The 19,492-nt window shown below is 36.5% G+C and overlaps 3 protein-coding genes across 8 annotated transcripts in view; 2 read left to right on the top strand and 1 right to left on the bottom strand.

The window, feature by feature from the left end:
- LOC113232940 (probable ubiquitin carboxyl-terminal hydrolase FAF-X) overlaps nt 1-10,395 on the top strand; it is a 44,364-nt gene extending 33,969 nt beyond the window's left edge. For 5 of the 6 annotated variants that reach the window (XM_026467851.1, XM_026467855.1, XM_026467854.1 and 2 more), the window contains 7 exons: nt 6,671-6,864; nt 6,942-7,037; nt 7,318-7,490; nt 7,666-7,897; nt 8,391-8,594; nt 9,098-9,216; nt 9,304-10,395. In XM_026467851.1, coding sequence (XP_026323636.1) covers nt 6,671-6,864; nt 6,942-7,037; nt 7,318-7,490; nt 7,666-7,897; nt 8,391-8,594; nt 9,098-9,216; nt 9,304-9,526 — 1,241 coding nt within the window. In that variant the 3' untranslated portion in view covers nt 9,527-10,395. The remainder of the gene's footprint in view (nt 1-6,670; nt 6,865-6,941; nt 7,038-7,317; nt 7,491-7,665; nt 7,898-8,390; nt 8,595-9,097; nt 9,217-9,303) is intronic. The other variant, XM_026467852.1, reaches the window with a different exon arrangement.
- Nucleotides 10,396-12,758: 2,363 nt separating this feature from the next.
- Nucleotides 12,759-15,116, top strand: LOC113233040 (peroxisomal (S)-2-hydroxy-acid oxidase GLO3). The gene is made up of 9 exons (XM_026467993.1): nt 12,759-12,997; nt 13,090-13,241; nt 13,484-13,604; nt 13,728-13,862; nt 13,943-14,071; nt 14,180-14,312; nt 14,573-14,692; nt 14,759-14,870; nt 14,949-15,116. Exons 1-9 carry the CDS (start codon nt 12,864-12,866, stop codon nt 15,026-15,028), a joined length of 1,116 nt encoding a protein of 371 aa, XP_026323778.1. The 5' UTR covers nt 12,759-12,863; the 3' UTR covers nt 15,029-15,116.
- The window catches only part of LOC113233380, a 6,595-nt gene continuing 2,156 nt past the window's right edge, over nt 15,054-19,492 (bottom strand). Inside the window, exons 4-9 of the mRNA XM_026468502.1 lie at nt 19,329-19,424; nt 18,020-18,141; nt 17,756-17,948; nt 17,259-17,310; nt 15,338-15,732; nt 15,054-15,265 (exon numbers count right to left, since the gene is read on the bottom strand). Of these exons, the coding sequence (XP_026324287.1) occupies nt 15,152-15,265; nt 15,338-15,732; nt 17,259-17,310; nt 17,756-17,948; nt 18,020-18,141; nt 19,329-19,424 (972 nt within the window). The 3' untranslated portion in view covers nt 15,054-15,151. The remainder of the gene's footprint in view (nt 15,266-15,337; nt 15,733-17,258; nt 17,311-17,755; nt 17,949-18,019; nt 18,142-19,328; nt 19,425-19,492) is intronic.

The raw sequence follows: 19,492 nt of genomic DNA, 5'->3' as shown, positions 1-19,492 counted from the left end.
TCTCTTTAGTAAAATGTAAAAATTTCGTAAATTTCTTTAGATATTATTATTCGTATCAGCAAGCATGAGTAATATTTATAAGTTGTAATAACATCCAATAATTTTGTTTCCTTATATACTTTTAGAGTAGGGGTTAGATAAACATAATTAAATAATCGTTTAATAAGTTTATTTTGCGATATTTGTAGTATATTAAGATTACTTTTAGTTGCTGAACACCAGATTTCGATCAAATAATCAATGTGTGGCTTCACCAATGAGTTATATATATTACACCGTACATTGCGCGGAAAGCAACAGACTACGCCGTGGAGAGCGCCATTTAAAGACAATCTAGATTTATTCCTCACAATGTGCGGCTTCCAGGTCAGGTGTTTATCAAGAACGATGCCTAAGTATTTATCATTATAAGAGTTTTCTATTATTTTAATGTTAATGGTAAGTGGCACGAACTTTGATGTCATTTTGTTTTCTAGTACAGAAAATTACATAGTGCGTTTTGGCAACATTAAGTGTTAACAGATTGCACTGAAACCACACATTGAAAAGATCAAGATCTTTCTGGGCGTATTGTGTAATTGAAACCATATCGTAACCGAAGTAAAATAGGCCAGTATCGTCAGCGTACAACGACAATTCTCCTTTAAGTTCGAGTTTACTTATACTATTTATGTAAATTAAAAATAATAGGGGTCCTAAAATTGATTCTTGGGGAACACCATACACGATAGGAGCTGAAGAGGTTTGGTATTCCCCAATCTTAACTATTTGTGTGCTACCTGTCGAATAAGATTCAAAAATATTATGTGCGTTCCTAGTAAAACCTATTTCGTTGAGTTTGTTCAAGAGAATGTCGTGGCTAACAGTGTCAAACGCTTTTTTGAGATCGATGAATATTCCGAGACCGATTTTATTTTCATCAATGCTGTTTTTCAATTTAGTGACTAAGTCTGCATTTGCGGATAGTGTATTGGATTGGATTGGATTTCTTGTCATTATGGCACACTCTCGGGATAGCTTGTGCCAGTTTTGCACCAACAGTAGAAAAAAAGTCATTAATGCATTGGCATATCTGATTTCCATTTGTTAGAACTGCATTACCTATATCCAGTATTGCTGGTATTGATACTTCTTTTATCCTCTTATGAGTAAGATTATCTATTAGGCTCCACTTTTTTTTTTGCATATTTTTACAAACAAATTGGTTGTAATAGTATTCATTTTTCATTTTCTGTATTTCGCCCGCTACTGTTCTATTTCTTTCATAAAATCTTTCTTAGCTTTGATATCATCTGGAATACTTTTACGTAGTTTATATAGTGAGTTTTTTCGATTAATTTTTTCAAGTATCGTTGCATTTATTCAATCTTGCTTTAGCGGATTCAATATCTTTGGGTTTTGTAGTTTTACACAGTTCGATAGTCCTACGTAATTTTTCTTCAAATATATTATACTCGTAATTCATAGTACTATTCATATCTTCGTGTGCTAGTGTCTGCAGTTTAACATAGTCTACTGATTGATATTGAACTTTATGCTTCGGTGGTGGTTCATATTACTTAATTTAAAAAAAATTGTTATAATTATTAATACAAAGATCGAACACTCAGAAAAAATTCCTTCGATCCGGTCGGACTAAAAAGTCGTTGAAAAACCAAGTACAAAGACACGACGCAAGCACATAGAGAAATTCGTGAGGTCCGTTGGTTCGTTCCGTGGCTTAGTTGGTATAGCGTCTGCCACGGTATGCAAGAAGACGTCGGTTCGTATCCGACCGGATCGAAGGAATTTTTTCTGAGTGTTCGATATTTGTATTAATAATTATAACAAACTAGTGGAGTAATTTCACAAAAAATAATTGAATATCAATTCAATAAAAATTTAATTAATACAGTGAATAGCGACATCCCTCGCCAGGACTGGTAGCTGTAAAGGTACTAACTGGGTGAAAAATCTGTCAAAGATTTCTCATAGATGGCGCTACGACTAAAAAGTCATTGCAAAACCAAGTACAAAGACACGACGCAAGCACATAGAAAAATTCGTGAGGTCCGTTGGTTCGTTCCGTGGCTTAGTTGGTATAGCGTCTGGCACGGTATGCAAGAAGACGTCGGTTCGCATCCGACCGGATCGAAGGAATTTTTTCTGAGTGTTTTTTCTGAGTGTTCGATCTTTGTATTAATAATTATAACAAACTAGTGGAGTAATTTCACAAAAAATAATTGAATCTCAATTGAATAAAAATTTAATTAAAAAAAAAAATTGCTTATGGTCCGACATTGATGATTCGATAATAGTCAAATTAAACTGGTTTTCTGTTACATTTGTGGAGATGTGGTCTAATATGGATCTTTTCGTCGATGTTTCACGGGTGCAATACTTAAGTGTGATTTTGTTTATTATTTTGTATCCATTATCTTGTAGCGTATCTTATAACATTCCACTGATATGTCAGGTTCTAGTAAATTAAAATTAAAATCACCGAGAACTACCACCCTGTACCTCCGATTTAGTTGATAGGAAAGTGTGTCAAGAAAACTTTTGACATTTGTTCGACCTGGCTTATAAACTGTTCCAATATCCAAAGAGAATTTCGTTAAATGAATCCATATATATCATCTTGCCTAATTTCTTCAACAATATGGTGTTTTAAGTTATTTACAATTTGAATTATTGAAACTCCCACCCACCCACAGTATCTCGCCTATATTGTTATTAATGGTATCTGAACTCGTTTGGCTTCATCATCTGACTTAATCCATGTCTCTACTAGCATTATAATTTGTATTACTGGTGTTATAGACTTAACAATACAACAGAGTTCATCAAATTTGCCAGGTGTTACAATGCTACGAGCATTTGCACAAAGGAATATCAGGGATTTTTTCTTATATGTGAGATCATCATATTTGTTGAGGACTTGATATGTTGTTATTATATCATTCTGGCTACTATAATTGAAGCTAGTAGTAGTTAGTAGTTTTTTAGGGAAGCGGCGACGATTTGGGGCGCACCCTTGACGTATTTTATTATAAGGTTGCTTACTCCTCCTTCTGTCCTGCGATTTAGTTCGTCCTTCAGCTTTTTAAACTTTGTTGGTACGGTGACTGATCAGCAAAGATTTTTATCATTGTGCTTTTTAGCTTATTTTTATTTCTGATTATATGTTTAGCAGTTTCTTCGGACTTAAAATAGCGCAGTTTTCACCAGATTTGAATTTACCAACACGTATTATTTTAGCGGGTTCTGGGATGTCGTCTGAAATCATGCTTTAAGTTTTAACTACTTCAGCTTAATCTAGGCTTCTTCGTTCCTCAATATTATTTCATTATATTTGATTTCTGGAATTCCGACTGTTCAAATGTTATTTTTTCTGTTGTTTTGGTCGTTCAATTCAGCCAAAATATTGTCATACTGTGTTATCTTACGCAGGACCGATTCAGTTGTATACGCTCGAAGTTTATACACATCTGATTCCAGTGACGCAACCTTCACGTCTGTTGTATGAACGGAGTCGGAGAGGTTTTGAATTTCAACTTTCATTTTTGTCTGCTCAATTGCTAGACTTGACATTTTTTTGTCAGTTATTTCCATACCTCCTTCTTCCTCCTCCTTGATAACTGCGATGTCGCCTCTAATCTTTGCTGTACTCTTATTTTGTGCATTTATAGATGCAGTTAATAATGACATCATTTTCGTCATTGGGTTTTGGATATCTGCCAATTTTGAGTGCACTTCGTCTTCATCACCACGTTTACGCTTGCTGCGAAACGAAATAGTTGATGTACCATCAATGTCCCTCAATGGCTCAGTCCCTGTGGATAAATTTGGTTGAGACCTACTTCGTCCGATGTTCGAGTCACTTCTACTAGGAAAGCGCAGTATGCTCATGTTGGTTTACGATAGTAGTGAAGGCGGTCGAAGTAAAGATGTATACGCTTTGCTGCAAGAGCGGGACAAAAAATATTAAAAACCGAGGCGGTATCTTTTCACTGAAAGTTGTGAGGGGCGCTTTCTGCAACTTTGACACAACATCTGGGACCGAAGTGTGGCAAGGAACAAAGAACTTCACAGTGTAACTAATGACTTATGCGGTTAATAGAAAGTTGGAAATAGGTTGCAATATTCACAATATTCGATTTAAATAAACACAAGTTTTTGCGACACGTCTTCTTTGCACGCTCTTCCGGACGCGATGACCTGGCTTTCAACACATTATCACTACACCAAGCAAGTATTCATACCATTTTCGTGTTACTCAACTCAGTTACAAAAAACACGACGCGAGCGCGTCGATTTGACCGACCTAGACCGACTGATAGCCAAATATAGGTCAAGTGTAATGTTAACGTATAGCGAGAGGACCTAAGTGACAGGTGTTTACGGCATAATACGCACAACCAGTTTAGAATTTTTAGAGTGGTCAATTTAAATATCTTATATTTGTATGAAAGTAACATGTGATGAATGATTAAAAGTCGTGGAACAAGAGTTCTTGTTTAAGATTTTAGTTTTTTTATGATATTAAGAGACGGCCCGAACAAGTCGTGCGGCTGGTGATAAGCGACACGCCTATCCATGACTGTTGCTCTGCCACTCAAAATTTTAGGTCGCAAATATCTGAGGGGCACTGCCACAGCCCCCGACATCTTAGACATAAGTTAACAAGTGCCATGTGCCTGTAATTTCACTAGCACCCTTCCCTTCAAAACCGGAACGCAGTAATCTCTCGTTACTACATGACGGCAGAAATAGGTAAGGTGGCATACTTCGCTGGACGAACTTTTTCACTAGGAGCTCTACTGCTGTTAGTTAAAAAGTAATATAGCCCTATCAGGTTGTTAACGTTTTAAAAATAACCCTGTATAATGCTTCACTTAAACCCTTACTTAAATAAGTTACTATTGTTTGGTTACTGTATCGTTGATTTCATTCCAAGTTACATACTTTTGTTGGTAGGTCAATGCATACTATAGTCTTCTTTAACTGTCAAATTGGGCCTCTTACATTGTGACGACTATAGTGAATGGCAATGATTTGCGGATTTCAATGATAGTGTGTTAATGTGTGGTAACGTAAATTAGTAAAATATTTATTGTGTTTCAAAAACATAATTTGTAGGACGCTGCCACAAATTATGTCGACCGCTCATTCTAATCAAGCAAATTTTACGAAGTATAACTAAAAGAGCAGCCAATGGTTGTGTATCCCCGAAACATTGCTATTAGGATAAAGTATTTTAGCACAATAATCAGTTTTTATAAGCTTATCTTATTAAGACGTAATTTTTATTATTAGGGGTTAAAGTATGAAATTGCCGTTTTATTGCAATAGGTTCTTTGAATTTTCATAGAATCTTCATGGTTTGAGGTTTTCGAATGAAACTTTTTTCAAATGGTTTCTGTGATTTTTTTTTTTTAAATTTGAAACATTTGAATATCGACTTTCAATTGTTTTTGTTATTCAATTTAGACAAGAAAGATGGATACTGCGAAAATTCGAGTGATTTTTGAATACGAGTTCCGACGCGGAACTAACGCGGCAGAAACAGCCCGCAATATCAATGCTGCGTTTGGAGAGGGGTCTACTAATGAACGCAGCGTGCGATTTTGGTTTAAACGCTTTCGTGATGGAAATTTCGACTTAAAGAACGAGCCACGAGGAAGACCGCCCACACAGGTGAATAACGATGAATTAAGAGAGATAGTGGAAGCCGATCCTAGTCAAACTACCCAGGAATTAGCGGCATGGTTTAACGTTACCTTACCCACAATATTGACTCACTTGCGTCAAATCAATAAAATAAAAAAATACGAAAAATGGGTGCCTCATGATTTGACTGATCTGCAGAAAGAAACGCGTGTTGAAACTTGTGTTGCCTTGTTGAACCGGTACAGAAATGAAGGAATATTGGATCGAATTGTAACATGTGATGAAAAGTGGATTCTTTATGATAACCGGAAAAGAAAAATGCAATGGCTGACCCCAGGTCAAATGCCACAACAGTGTCCTAAAGCAAAACTTACCAATAAAAAGGTAATGGTAACTGTTTGGTGGTCTCAGCATGGTGTTATTCACTATAGTTTTCTCCGATCTGGTCAAGCAATAACGGCAGATGTCTATTGTGCCGAACTCCGAACCATGTTGACAAAACTAGCAGTAAAACAGCCCCGACTCATGAATCGATCTTCACCATTATTGCTCCACGACAACGCGAGACCTCACACAGCACGAGAAACCATTTTGACCCTTCAGGAACTGCAGTTAGAAACCATTCGTCATCCTCCGTATTCACCAGACCTTGCTCCAACGGACTACCATTTTTTTCGTGATTTGGACAATTATCTACGTGACAAAAAGTTTTCTTCCCAGGAGGCAGTACAAAATGCTTTCACACAGTTTGTGCAGTCTAGATCGTCGGAGTTCTATCGCAAAGGCATTAATAACCTTCCCATTAGATGGCAGCAATGTATAGATAATAATGGCAACTATTTTGATTAAATAAATTTGTTAAAAATTTAAAAAATAAACAATTAGATTTTCAGTACAAATCGGCAATTTCATACTTTAACCCCTATTATATAATAGACGTGCGGCATTGAAAAGCGAGGCGATTGGTATAGGTACCCTAAAACGATTGCCTTGTTTAATTTACTCAATTTGTGTACAGTGCCAAGCGGATACGGGTCGTGGACATCGCGAGAGGAAGCGACGTCATTGTCAGATCAAATTTTGTGCGCTGCGCGATCACTGGCCGCGCCACACCACTCGGATGCGCATGTGCATCGTCACTTACCGCTGCTCTTCAATCTTTTCCATGCGTACGCTGCGTTTGGACTTAACGAGCGCCATCAGTTATTGCGGGTTAGTTAAGCTAATTTATGATTAAAAATAAAATTAATTAACATATTGTAAAACTTATCCTTTTGATTTGTTTTCAGCTGAAAATCTTAGATATCGTATTAACCGTTTGCATGGACGATTCGTACTCTTCGCTCGGAAAGTACCAATATCCCGAATCTGCCAAAATCCACCAGGTAAGATTATTTTTATATTTAGTTTGACTTCTGTGCAATGATTTAATAATGTACTAAAGTGTATACGCGGCCTAAAGGCCCTCATGTGCAGAAGATTTCTTATTTCAATCGATCATCAGGAAAATCATATCTATATTAAATATACATATCCACATTATATCGATCCGTTGCTACTCCCCTAGGGTTCAAGTTACATTGTTCACGACATAAACATGTACTGTCGACAGATCGTAAAGATAAATCGTCCCGTATATAGGCCTTTAATACGTGTTGTTTGCAGGTGGTATGCGTGCTAGTGCGATGCTGCGACGTGAGCTCGCGCTGCCAGTCGGCCAACGCCGCAGACGGTGCGCTGCCGCTGCCCAACCCATACGCTGACCCTCCGAATACCAACGGGCCTGCGCGCCCGCAACTCTCCACCACCGTTGCCGATATACTGTACAACAGAAGCGGGTGTGTAGCGTATCGTCGAAGTCTTTTCAGTGTATTCTTGCTCCAGTCCAGCTTGTCACCATTTCTGGACAATTTCACTTTGAATTGCCATAACCATTGGTTCTTGTCTGCCTTGCCTTCGGTTCGTTTATTATTTAACATTAAAAGAAAAACCACTAAGGTAATATGAATTCAGGACATACATGAAGAAACTAACAGAAGAGTGCTGCGGGTGCGAGGAGGGCATCCGGCTGCTGCAATTCCTGTGCTGGGAGCATGCGGGGTGGTCGCGCATGGCGCTGGCTGAGTTGCTGTGGCAAATGGCGTACGCGTATTGCCACGAGTTGCGCCGCCATGCCGACGCACTCACCGAACTGCTGCTAATGGAGGACAGCTGGCAACACCATCGCATACACAATGTCATTAAGGTTAATGTCACACAATTCGCTTAAATAAATGTACAGATATTCGGAAATATTATCATTAGTAACTTATATTAACTAGATAACATAGAGTTCTTGGGTTTTCGCGATTGTTACACATCGGAAATTAAACTATTTTTTAAAGATCCGATTGACTGACCATTGAATTTAGTTAAACGTTTTGGGCCCTTCACTGGTCCCATGGTCAGCCGTGACTATGGAACCTAGTTGGTTGGTTTGTTTGAAAAAATAAATATACATAAAATAAATATGCTTTTCGGTGAAGGAAAACATCGTGATCAAACCTGCACATCGAATAAGGTTCACAACTCTCGGAAAACGTGTGAAATTCCAATCCGCGTGAAATGAAATTCGACCAACGTGGCGGACTATGGCCTAAAACCCTCGCCAGAGAGGAAACCCGTGCCCAGCAGTGGGACGTATAAATGGGTTGATAATGATGAAGATCACAACTTAGTTGCACATGGTGATTATACAGGGTATTTCGGAGGAGCGTCCAGGCCTACTGGAGACTGCGGCGCGCGCACGCGGGCACTACCAGAAGCGCGCGTACGCGTGCGTCAAGCTAGTGGTGGGCGTTATGTGCCGCGCGCCGGCCGCCGTGCGCGCCGTGCACGCCAGACCAGAAGCCCGCCGGCGGTGGAGGCAATTACTCGCCTGGCTGCAAGACGAGCTCGACCGCGTGAGTATCTTTTTTATTTTGCAATATTTTATTACTAGCTGGTGCCCGCGACTTCGTCTGCTTAGAATAAGCTTTTTGAGTAGCCTACTGCAGTATACTCATTTTCTTATATTGGTCCTCCACACAAACTTTCCTCCCCTTTAAGATTGGTTTTTGTGACAAAAAGAAGCCTATAGAGTTACTTTCGCATTTATAATATTAGTTTGCATGTATTGAACATCATGATATCAACTATTTATTGTCAAAATTGTTCACTAGTATGTTATTATTATTGGTACAAAGATCGAACAAACACAAAGAAAAATTCCTTCGACTCGACTGGACTCGAACCAACGACTGTTGCCTCAACGTTGCTAGCTTTTTTTTTTTCAATGCGTAGATACTATTTTATGTATGTTACGCACTATCTTCTTAAAATTTAATGAGGCAATGACATACGCTGCATGTTAAAATTAGCAGTCTGCGATGTTATCCCGAGAATTGATTTGTGGGAACGCTTTCAGAAGTATGGACCCGGAGGTTATGGCTCATACGGCACGTGGTCTCCACCCGGTGCTTCCAACGAAACTTCCACCGGTTATTTCCTCGAGCGCAGCAACTCTGCACGGAAAACGCTCGAAAAGTACGTACAATTTGTCTTGGGTTAAAACAAAATATAATATAACTTATTTCGAATCTAACACTAATATTATATATATATATTTTACAGAGCATACCAGTTTTGTCCAGAAGAAGAAGACGAGGAGGAGGAAACTCGAGACACGGCGGAGGGGTCAGGTGAGGGCGAAGGCGAGGGCGGCGAAGCCGGCGACGAGAGCGGGGAAGAGGGTGGAGAGGACGAACAGAACGAGCGGCCTCTGGTGTTGGGGCCACTCATGCCACCAGCACCACCGTCGCCTCCCGCACCACCCGCGCCCCCTGCTGGGCTCTGAGCGCGGATGAGGTCCTTGCCTCTAGTCTTTTCAGCCGCCGCGGAACGTTGCCGGATCCGTGCTTAGCCGTAGTTTTGTTCTGTGATGTTAACGATATGTGTAAGTTCGTTTACGAGGGCATTTATCATTAAGTATTACGTCGAATGTTTCGTTCTCGCCCCCATGTCGTCCGCTCCGACGGGATGCCGCGCTTCGGTTCCAGTCGCGTCAGGCGTGCGATAGAGTCGTTCGGGCATCTCATTATTTTAGTTATTTATCTAATTTAAATCTCCGCTTTAAAAGTACCATAGTATTTATTTGTTAAATAAGATTGTATTCATATTAGGTTTCAATAGTTAGATTTATTTACTTATATACACATTAAAATATATTGCATTATAATGAACGTATGCTGTTCTATGTCGTTCGAATTAATTACGCTAATGTTATCATTTCGACGACTTTTAAGCGCGATCACAATTTATTGCTTCACAAATAAAAGCGTTGCGCCTAACTCATATTAGAAGATATATGTCAAAAATAACACCGTCGTTGCTTAGCAACATAAAGATGCAGTGCTTGCACGCTGATACCTAAATGAAATCACATACTGTGCGCAGGGAAAAAATAAGAACACACAGATTAATTAAATGAACACATTGAAAGCGCGGTGAATATACAAGGCGAAGCTAGAGTTAGAAATGGACTTAACGGGGTTGGTCGAAATCCTAAGTTTCTGCTTACTGATTAAACTACCACTGTACGATATTAAGAATATAATATGTATTTTCACATCACAAGTATCAACTAATAAACAAACAAATAATATAGCGAGTAACAACTCATACTAGTTCTTAGCTTTTATAATGTGCATTTTACTATTTTTATTTGAGAATATTGGTGTGAGTTAGTATTACAATTGAATACAAAAATAGGTTATCATAGATAATGCTAGGAGGGTGCTATCTAAAGATTCTCACGGTTGACGAAATAAAACTATTAATCAAGGGTAACCTAAACAGAGCCGCGTAGTTGTCTGGGCGTTTTGCAATTCGTATGAAAAACAAAATAGCCAATTCGGTCGTACTCAATAGACAATTTTGATGCGGATATGTATGGGGATACCTCAAAAGTAGGATGCTTTTACACAAAAATGTTAATATTGGTTGTTGGTGTATACTGTAACATGAATTAATATGGATTTTGCATGATGTAACCTGCAGCATTTACACGTACGCTTTTAATGCACTAGGTTTGAAGTTTCCTATTATCTAGGACATAATGACTGCTGTAGATTCTTATGGTTTTATCAGTCCATTTATATTGACTATGTATTTAGATTTTTTCTTATGAAATTTGATCTAGGTTCCTCTTCTCTTTTACACACGAAGGCACACTTCGTATCAACTTTTTATCATTACGAGTCGCAACCATGACCGTTCAAAAAAATGGAAATATGTAAACTAATTTTATTTGTGAAAATAAGTTGGTGGAACTTAACAATTTTAACTGTCGCAAGTCGTTTGTTTGGTCGGTGTTTGTTTAAGCGCAGTATGTGGACGGTATTAGTTTTACAAAGTTCCGCTATCGCTCAAATCAATGCAATTTTCATGTCTTTTTAAGAAAGCGTCAAGACTTTATCTGCTAGAAATTTACTGTACATAAGCATACAATTTAGATGTGAAGCCAAATATCTTTGGTCTAGCATGACTATGTATTAAAATATTGGGCTTTCTGTTTATTTGCTAGATACATTATGATACAAACTTAGGTTTTAATTCAATATAAATTGTAGATATAGGTATTAACGACTAGTCTAACAGGAAAATGTTGCTATGTCAATGTTCTGCTTTGTAATATATGTTATTTATTTTTTTATATTTCACAAATGGTTGTATCATATTTTCCTTCTTTCTAGTGGTTAAATGGCATCATCCAGGCTATCAGGCAATGTCCGTAAACTCTACCATTTCATGTAGTAAGTCTTTTCTATTCACCTTTTGCCAATTATTCATTCCACTTTTTCGATATACTCATTGCAGCGTTTTTGAGAGTATTTAGTCATCACAGTAACATGTCACGTAGAAAACATCATTAAATTGTTAGTCGCAGAGATCAGTGCCTTATTTACTTTTATTTGCTCAATTCGCTTGCACCTGATAGTCTGTACTTTGATCTATTATTAACAAGAGTTAGTTTTAAAGATATTTTAAACCGAATTGCTTATGTCGATTTTTACCTGTTTTGAAGTAATTATTTTAATTCAATAAGGATTTTAATATTGAGTCAAAATTGCAGACGTAATGCTTGAAGTGAATACAGGACAACTTTGGGAACGATTGTCGATTAACCGCTGACTATTGTTAAAGTTTTTACCAAAGATGGGTTATAAATTGAGGGAAATTTGGTGGCCCTACTCTTGATAGCTTAATAATTTAAATGTTTTGTAACTTTTATAAATGCAAAAGTTAAATGATGTTTTGTTGAATGAAGAAAAAATGTGATTGAAGTTAGGGTTAGATAGGTGAAATAGCAATGACGGAAAAGTGCAAAACTACCAAATATTATGAAAAATAGACTTCAAATTTACGAGTTTCAAAAATCATGTAAATATAAAAATATGCAAGCAGTAATAAGTCATATTTAAGGTTAATTGCGGCAAAATGATTTGGAACTCGTAAATTTTTGGGTTTCCGTAACATTTAATTGTGCATATATCTGTGCAATCTCATATATTGGCAGAATATTACTTAAACACGTATCAAGTACATTGACAGTAACATAAACCTATTGAAGTCCCAAGTTTTATAATGTGTAAACACATTCAAACGCGATTTTCATCTGAACAGTGTAAAATGTCTAATTGATAGAATTATTATAAGATCAGTTGTGTTTTGTATAACATTTCTATGGCAAATATTTAACAAATGGCATTTGACATTATACAAGAATGCTTACCAAAATAGCATTCATACAGATATTATAATATTAAAATCAAGAATAAATTCAAAAACTTTTTGTGTGTGTTTCATTGATAAGCCTTATCGGTAAAGATTAACTCTACAAACATCAGTTGTTTATAATTACTATTTACAAGAAGACAGGTCAAACAATATCATGTATACTATGGCTCAGTTCACGTTACCGCGGAACGGAGTAGTAGCGATTTTTGTATACATCATATAGTTAATCGGGTCGTGATGAAATTCTGGTAAAGTAATGAGCTCTTGATATTAAACAAGAACTTGACCTGTGACCTACAGAGCTGCCCTTTTGTTCTATAAACGATAAGTAATATTCCGTAAGACTCATTTCCACTTATAGTATTTCTGAAACCGTTGATTCACATAGTTTAACAATGGAAAAGTACATCAGTGTCAAAGATTTAGAAGAAGCGGCGATTGCGCTGTTGCCACAAAATGCTCGAGACTATTACAAAAGTGGTGCTACTGAAGAATTTACTCTAAAAGAGAACAAAGTAGCGTTTCAAAGGTAAGTACCAATTTACGGATACGAATATTGTATTTAGTGTTTGTTTTACAGTAGAAGAAAGTAAGTTAAATATTTCGAGATCAAATTTCCAGATTACGCATCCGACCAAAATGTTTGGTTGGAGTTTTAAACTACAATCTACGCACCAAAGTGCTTGGTCAAGATGTATCTATGCCGGTTGGTATAGCGCCTACCGCCATGCAGCGGATGGCACACCCTGAAGGAGAACTTGCTAATGCAAGAGGTAACCGTTCAATAGCAAGTTATTTTGTCCAAACGATAATATATAAACGATATTAACAAGCTCTTCTGCGACCTCATACATTTGAAACTAATGTATTTATATGGAAAGTCGGTAGCCATTTAGTTTAGAATTAATCTACAGCTAAATCTTTTTGTTTAATTTTAAGGTCTTGCTAAATAAATTACTATTATTTGTAGTTTTATCAAACGATATTTGAACTCTCTAAATACGACTTATTACAGCTGCTGAAGCTATGGGCACGATTTACACACTGAGCACAATAGCCACGAGTTCCATAGAAGAAGTCGCTGCAGCTGCGCCCAAAGTTACCAAATGGTTTCAATTGTATATTTATAATGATCGGTAATTTCTGTATATTATTGAAAATATATGAATTGCAATGCGTAATTATAACGCTGTTTGATATATATATTTTTATAAAAAAATTTGGCAATCGTAACTTATAGTTTAATTTCAATCTTACAGTGAGGTCACTAGGAATTTAGTACTGAGAGCTGAGAAGGCTGGCTTTAAAGCTATCGTCCTAACAGTTGACACGCCTCTTTTTGGAATTAGACGAGCTGATATTCGAAATAAGTTTACTTTGCCTGAACATTTGAGGTAACACAATTCACAGGTTTGCATCTAAGAGATACTTGCATGTAATTAAAAGTAAGGCATTAATTTATTGTTGATTACAGATTAGCAAACTTTGATGGTTATTTGTCAACAAAAATTCATAGTACTAGTGAAGGCAGTGGTCTTAACGAGTATGTCAACAGCTTGTTCGATAAATCGCTAACATGGGGAGATATACAATGGCTCAAAAGGTAAAACTATATCTTTGTTACAAGAACAAATAATAACTTTAAACAAGTTAGGAAGTAAGAAAGCGTACGATGTCAAAATAAATAATAAACGAAATACATATATTGCAGCATCACAAAATTGCCAATAGTGGTAAAAGGAATTTTGCGCAGTGACGATGCCGTAAAAGCTATCGAGGCAGGAGGCTCAGCTATTTTAGTCTCCAACCATGGGGCAAGACAACTTGACGGTGTACCACCTACAGTAAGTGGAAATTAGACAATGACAGTGGGAACTGGGATAAACCTTTTCATAGCCCAATCGCCCCTTGTGACACACATACTTTCGTCTCCGGCTGTCACCAAGTCTTTTGTTGTAGTTTTGTCGGAGTCGTAGCCCTCCGATGTTGCCGTTTTTGTTTCTTTTCTTTGTAAAGTGCTTACACCACAGAATCGTAATAGTTGTGGTTGCGGAGAACACTCCTGAACTTGGTAATTACTATTTCTACATTTGTATTGTTTCAGATTGAAGTTCTTCCAGAAATTGTAGAAGCCGTTAAGAACTACAACGTGGAAGTGTATTTTGATGGTGGCGTTACAACTGGAACTGATGTTTTCAAAGCTATTGCACTGGGTGCAAAAATGGTAAACTTTATTTATTTTAAACAAAAATACTGTTATGGAATTTTATATGTACCTTGTTACTCGTAGGTATTTGTTGGGCGGCCCGCTTTGTGGGGCTTGGCTGTGAGTGGCCAAGCTGGAGTCATGAAAATGTTGAACATTTTCCGCACAGAACTTGAATATACGCTACAAATAGCAGGTAAGCTAAACGTAAAGCTAACGACCGCTGAGCCCACTCTCACTTTGTGCATTTTAAATAACAATCTCTTGTTTTCAGGAACTCCTTCTATTAAAGATATTACAAAGGATATGGTGCGCCATGAGTCGGAATATTATAAACTTGTTAGTAAGATTTAAATCTGTGCTAAGGAACCGAAACAAAGAATGAAACTACCTTTTTATGTTTTACTTTAATACCTTGCAAGATATTTATATTCTTTGAAACAATAAATTGAAATTGTAGAATTATTTGTTCTAATGTTATTCTTGAAAGTTTTTCTGATAGCCACCATTTATTACCAACTTCCGATACAAATTATAAAGAATACTCGGCGTCATGTACCTGTTGCGTGGCCACAATGTTTTTGATATTTTCTGTAACAAACAATAGCAACTGAAACTTTTCAACGTTTGTCTTATGATTTACATCACCATTTCATTCATTACCTTGAAGTTACATCCGTATAAGTTAACGCCTATTTTGAGTCTTTTTATGGTTAGCTGTAAGTTTTCATCACTAGCCATTTTGTGTTGTAAGATTATGGTATCTTTGCACGTCCTGCACGAATCCCTGTACATATAACTGGAATCATCATATTCCATGTTTTCAGTTTTGTTTTCATTTTCAAGAACTGCGTCCCTTTTTCGCATGTAGTTCGTAAAACTGTAGCTACATGAATCAACCTCGAAATTTTTGTCACTATTACCACTGTTTGAATTTTCGATCTTTTTATCAAAATCTTTCTTCGATGTAAATATACTCTTAACGCTTTTTACTAAAACCGTACAAGAATCATTGATTGCGCTAAAGAGTCTTGCACTCATTGATCTCTGTTTGACATCTTTTGGTGTAGTGAGTGTTGTTTGTGTTATTTTCGATTTATTTGTTTTGTGTTGTTTATTTATTCGATTTCTTTGGGATCTTATTACTTGGCTATTGTAAGACACGTTGGTAAAGTTTTGTAATTTAGATTGTGTTGATGAATTCCCATTTAGGTGTCGTTTCGGCGTAGAAACAAAAGCTGGCTTGAAATCTCTTAGATCAATTTCACTATACTTTTCTTTTGAGTACTGGAATGCACGTGTACTTTTACTTACATTCTTTTTAAATCCTATCGTTACCAAATTATTACTCACTTTGGAGAAATTCAAACAAGTATTACTCATTTGATCGGCCTCGCCAAAATATTTGTTCATAGGAAATAAATCCAACAGTTCATTTTTTACACCACATTCTCTGCTTAAATCTGCGAAGCTTAAGTTATTTTTTGGCTGTGCTCTCAATTCAGTGTTTTCGAATTTACGCGCTTGATCAGCCTTATAGTTTTGGCTCTCATTTTGATGACATTTATTTGTTTCAATTATTGGAATAAACGGCTTATGAAGATTTAACTCATTTTTGGATTTCCAGGAAATTACTTCTCTGATAATATTATTAAATAAATTAGTTGTGTCGTCATCTATCGGAACTTTGTGAATTTCGCTTTTAGACTGTATATTTTCAACTACAGAATTTATTCTCTGATGTTCCATGGTTGTGAATGTTATATCATGTCTAGTTAAATGATGCATATCTTTTTTGGGGAACTGTGTTTCGTTCAGATTTCCTTTAGGAATCTGTTCGCCTAAAAATTGGCGGTAACTGAAATTATTGCGTGTTGGAGTTCCATCGTCGTGATTTTTTTTGTTTTTTTCATTTGACATATTCATGACTGTATTTTGCGAACCTAAAATTTTACATATGGCATAAATGACATCGCACGGGTTAATTATAATATTGGCACTAATAAAAGTTCCGAAAAGTGAATTAAAAATTGGCTTATTCAAATTATGAATATTACTCCGTTATTTACTAAGCTACCGAAACTTTTGTGCAAATAAAAATACGAAAACAACCGAATATACTGAAATTTCGAAAAATCTTGCTAACATGTTAATACTGTTCTACTAACTTAATTCATATTTTACCAGAAACTATTGTTGTTATTAAATCGTCTATTATAAATTAAAAAGCGACTTTGGTGCTTGTTAAACTATTCCATCACACGGAAATAATAGCAGGTGTTTAAAATAATAATAATAGTATTGGAAATAATACATAGTCCCTACCTATGTTGTCACTCAAAACTTACGTACATACATCGGTAACTTTAAGTTTAGTATATTATTCTGAAGTACAGTTTTTTTCGAAGAATTGTGATTTGAACAAATTGTTTGCTAAAAATTTTGTCGGTATATTCTGTGTTTGTGTTTCAATAACTCATTTTAACGCAGCTTATTACAGTTAACCTTAGTTCACTGCATTTCCATTTGTTTTTCGGAATCTTTATTATTTACGTTAACAAATAATTCTACACAAAGTGTTTACCCTTCATGCGATTATCCAGATGATATAGTATTATAGTTGACCACTGGCCGACCTGTGGAAGACGTTTAAGCATTTAAGCGTTTTTACATAAAAGAGAACAGCTATTGGGTTAAGAATTCACGGAGCGGTTTTACTCGCGCCCGCTGCGGCTGCTGAACAGCTGATTTATTTCAATAATCACGACACCGCAGCGCAGGTTTGTGCGATCACGTAGCCGCCGCGGTTACGGTACGGACTGCAAACTTGGGGGAAATGAAGATAAGTCGCGCGGTTACGATCGATCGTGATCATCACCGGCGAACCGACCGCAAAGTGCGAGGGCGACGACACGGCTGCCAAGCGCTCAGGTAACCGAGTCTCGCGAGGTTCTAGTACCCCGTAGACGCTACGGCTATCGCAAGCTACTGTCTCAGTTATGGACGGAATAGACTTAAACGTGTCGGGCGAAAACGCTACTTGAGTTCTGGCTATGGAACGTGAGAAATGGAGGAGGCTACAGGAATAAGAAATGGATAATGATGTTCTTTTGAAATAAAACAAAAACTTACTTGGGAGTAAGGACCATACAAATGCAAAAAGTCTCGCAAATGATGTATTAAACCAGAACTGTACACAGATTGTACAGCTTGCTCTGAAGTTTGAATAATGTTGCTTAACATTTGCATACACGTGTCATATTGCAGTAGTGGTCTGAAATTCATCATCATCATTATCAGTTATATTTCGAAAAGAGTTGGTTTATGTATAAAGCACTTACAAACCTTGTAAAAATAGATTGTCCTCCGCTTTCGAAAAACAACTTTAGGTTACGTTGATGATTGTAAATTAAACTTTGCAGTACTATGCAGACGTCTGTGTTACCTTGACGACATCTTTCCACACACTGTAAGTATGTGAAATTCTTAAGTACGTCGATCAAGTTGTGAATTCGCAAAAGTGGCGTAAATCACATTCATTTTTTTCATATCACTTTAAATGATACTAAATCACAGTCAACAGTACATCATGCTCGAATATCGTCTCCAGTGCAACGAAACAAGATCGCCGTTAATGTGTAGCTTAATGTGCTGCCGTCTGTATATAATTATTATTTAGAAGCTATTTTCATGTATAAATAAATTTAGTTATTATAGTATTGATCATGTATGATTTGTCATAACAACGGGCACGACATGGAGACGTAAAATTTAATTTTATGTTATGAGTACCTATAGCTTAATAGTTAAAGTTACCAAATGATTTTAAAAGAGTTAAATATTCTGCCAATTATAAAAAAAATCTGTTTGTAAAATCTACTAAAAACTGTGGCTGTTTTTTGACCATATCGTTCATTGTCTTACAAATAAATATATCGTTGCAAACATTTTGACAATGAGGAAACGTGTTAATCTGTGCAAAAAGTACTGTTAGTACCAATTTAGATTGGTAAGTGGTCGTTTTCTCATGAAATGCGTCTAATTAAATGTTTATTAAGCTTTTATTGTTTTATTATTTTAGTTTTCACATTTATTGTGATCAATTCAGACTTCACAGCGTTCGCCAGTTGTCAATGCGTTGCAATACATTGTTTGTCGAGCTAGTGGTGCTGGTTTGCGCCTAACCATTAATACGTAATGTATTAATGATTAGGCTTATGTGTCTGCTTTTTTCTAAAATACTTTTAGCGTGTTGTCTGTGATATTTGCCACGGAGATATAATTATCTTACCTACTATAATATTCAATATGTTTTCAATTTTATAAATTGTGTAGTTGACGACTGAAAATAGTGCGAAAAATCTGTATAGGTTTATGCACATTGTTTTTGTTAGTTGTAAATTGAAGAGTGTAATAATAATAAATAAAAAAAATGTGACAGGACGTCTAAGGTGCGGCATAGTAGCATTCTAAGGTCATCTATGAAGGTAGTTTTTTGATCACTCTTGCAATTTAGCTAACTTTAACAGATTTTAACATATCCCACCCGTCACTTTTGAATGACCCTTTTGCTAATTTTAAAGCCTCCTATATGCATTGCATGGGTTACACCACTTTTGCGTTGATAGCCTCATTTAGATATACGGATTCTCACCACAGGAATAAGATGCGAGCAAAAATTTTGGTTCACTTCACATCCGCTGCATGATTCTGCAATACTATGGCAGAGTGCTATCCAAGTGTCTTGAAACTGTTTCAGATTGTTTAATTAATATTAAAATATATATATATATATATATATATACATATATATATATA

The sequence above is a fragment of the Hyposmocoma kahamanoa genome, unplaced genomic scaffold (genome assembly GCF_003589595.1).
Source record: "Hyposmocoma kahamanoa isolate Upper Pololo Valley unplaced genomic scaffold, ASM358959v1 78, whole genome shotgun sequence".
NCBI lineage: Eukaryota > Metazoa > Arthropoda > Insecta > Lepidoptera > Cosmopterigidae > Hyposmocoma > Hyposmocoma kahamanoa.
Note: the sequence above shows the minus strand (reverse complement) of the source record. Positions and strands in the feature narration are given on the sequence as shown.

What these genes read in the sequence shown, in the direction of transcription:
- LOC113233040 (XM_026467993.1), top strand. Translation starts at nt 12,864, where the DNA reads ATGGAAAAGTACATCAGTGTCAAAGATTTAGAAGAAGCGGCGATTGCG. An exon ending in TTGTATATTTATAATGATCG is followed by an intron (nt 13,605 to 13,727) that starts GTAATTTCTGTA and finishes TCAATCTTACAG; the next exon opens with TGAGGTCACTAGGAATTTAG. An exon ending in ATATACGCTACAAATAGCAG is followed by an intron (nt 14,871 to 14,948) that starts GTAAGCTAAACG and finishes TCTTGTTTTCAG; the next exon opens with GAACTCCTTCTATTAAAGAT.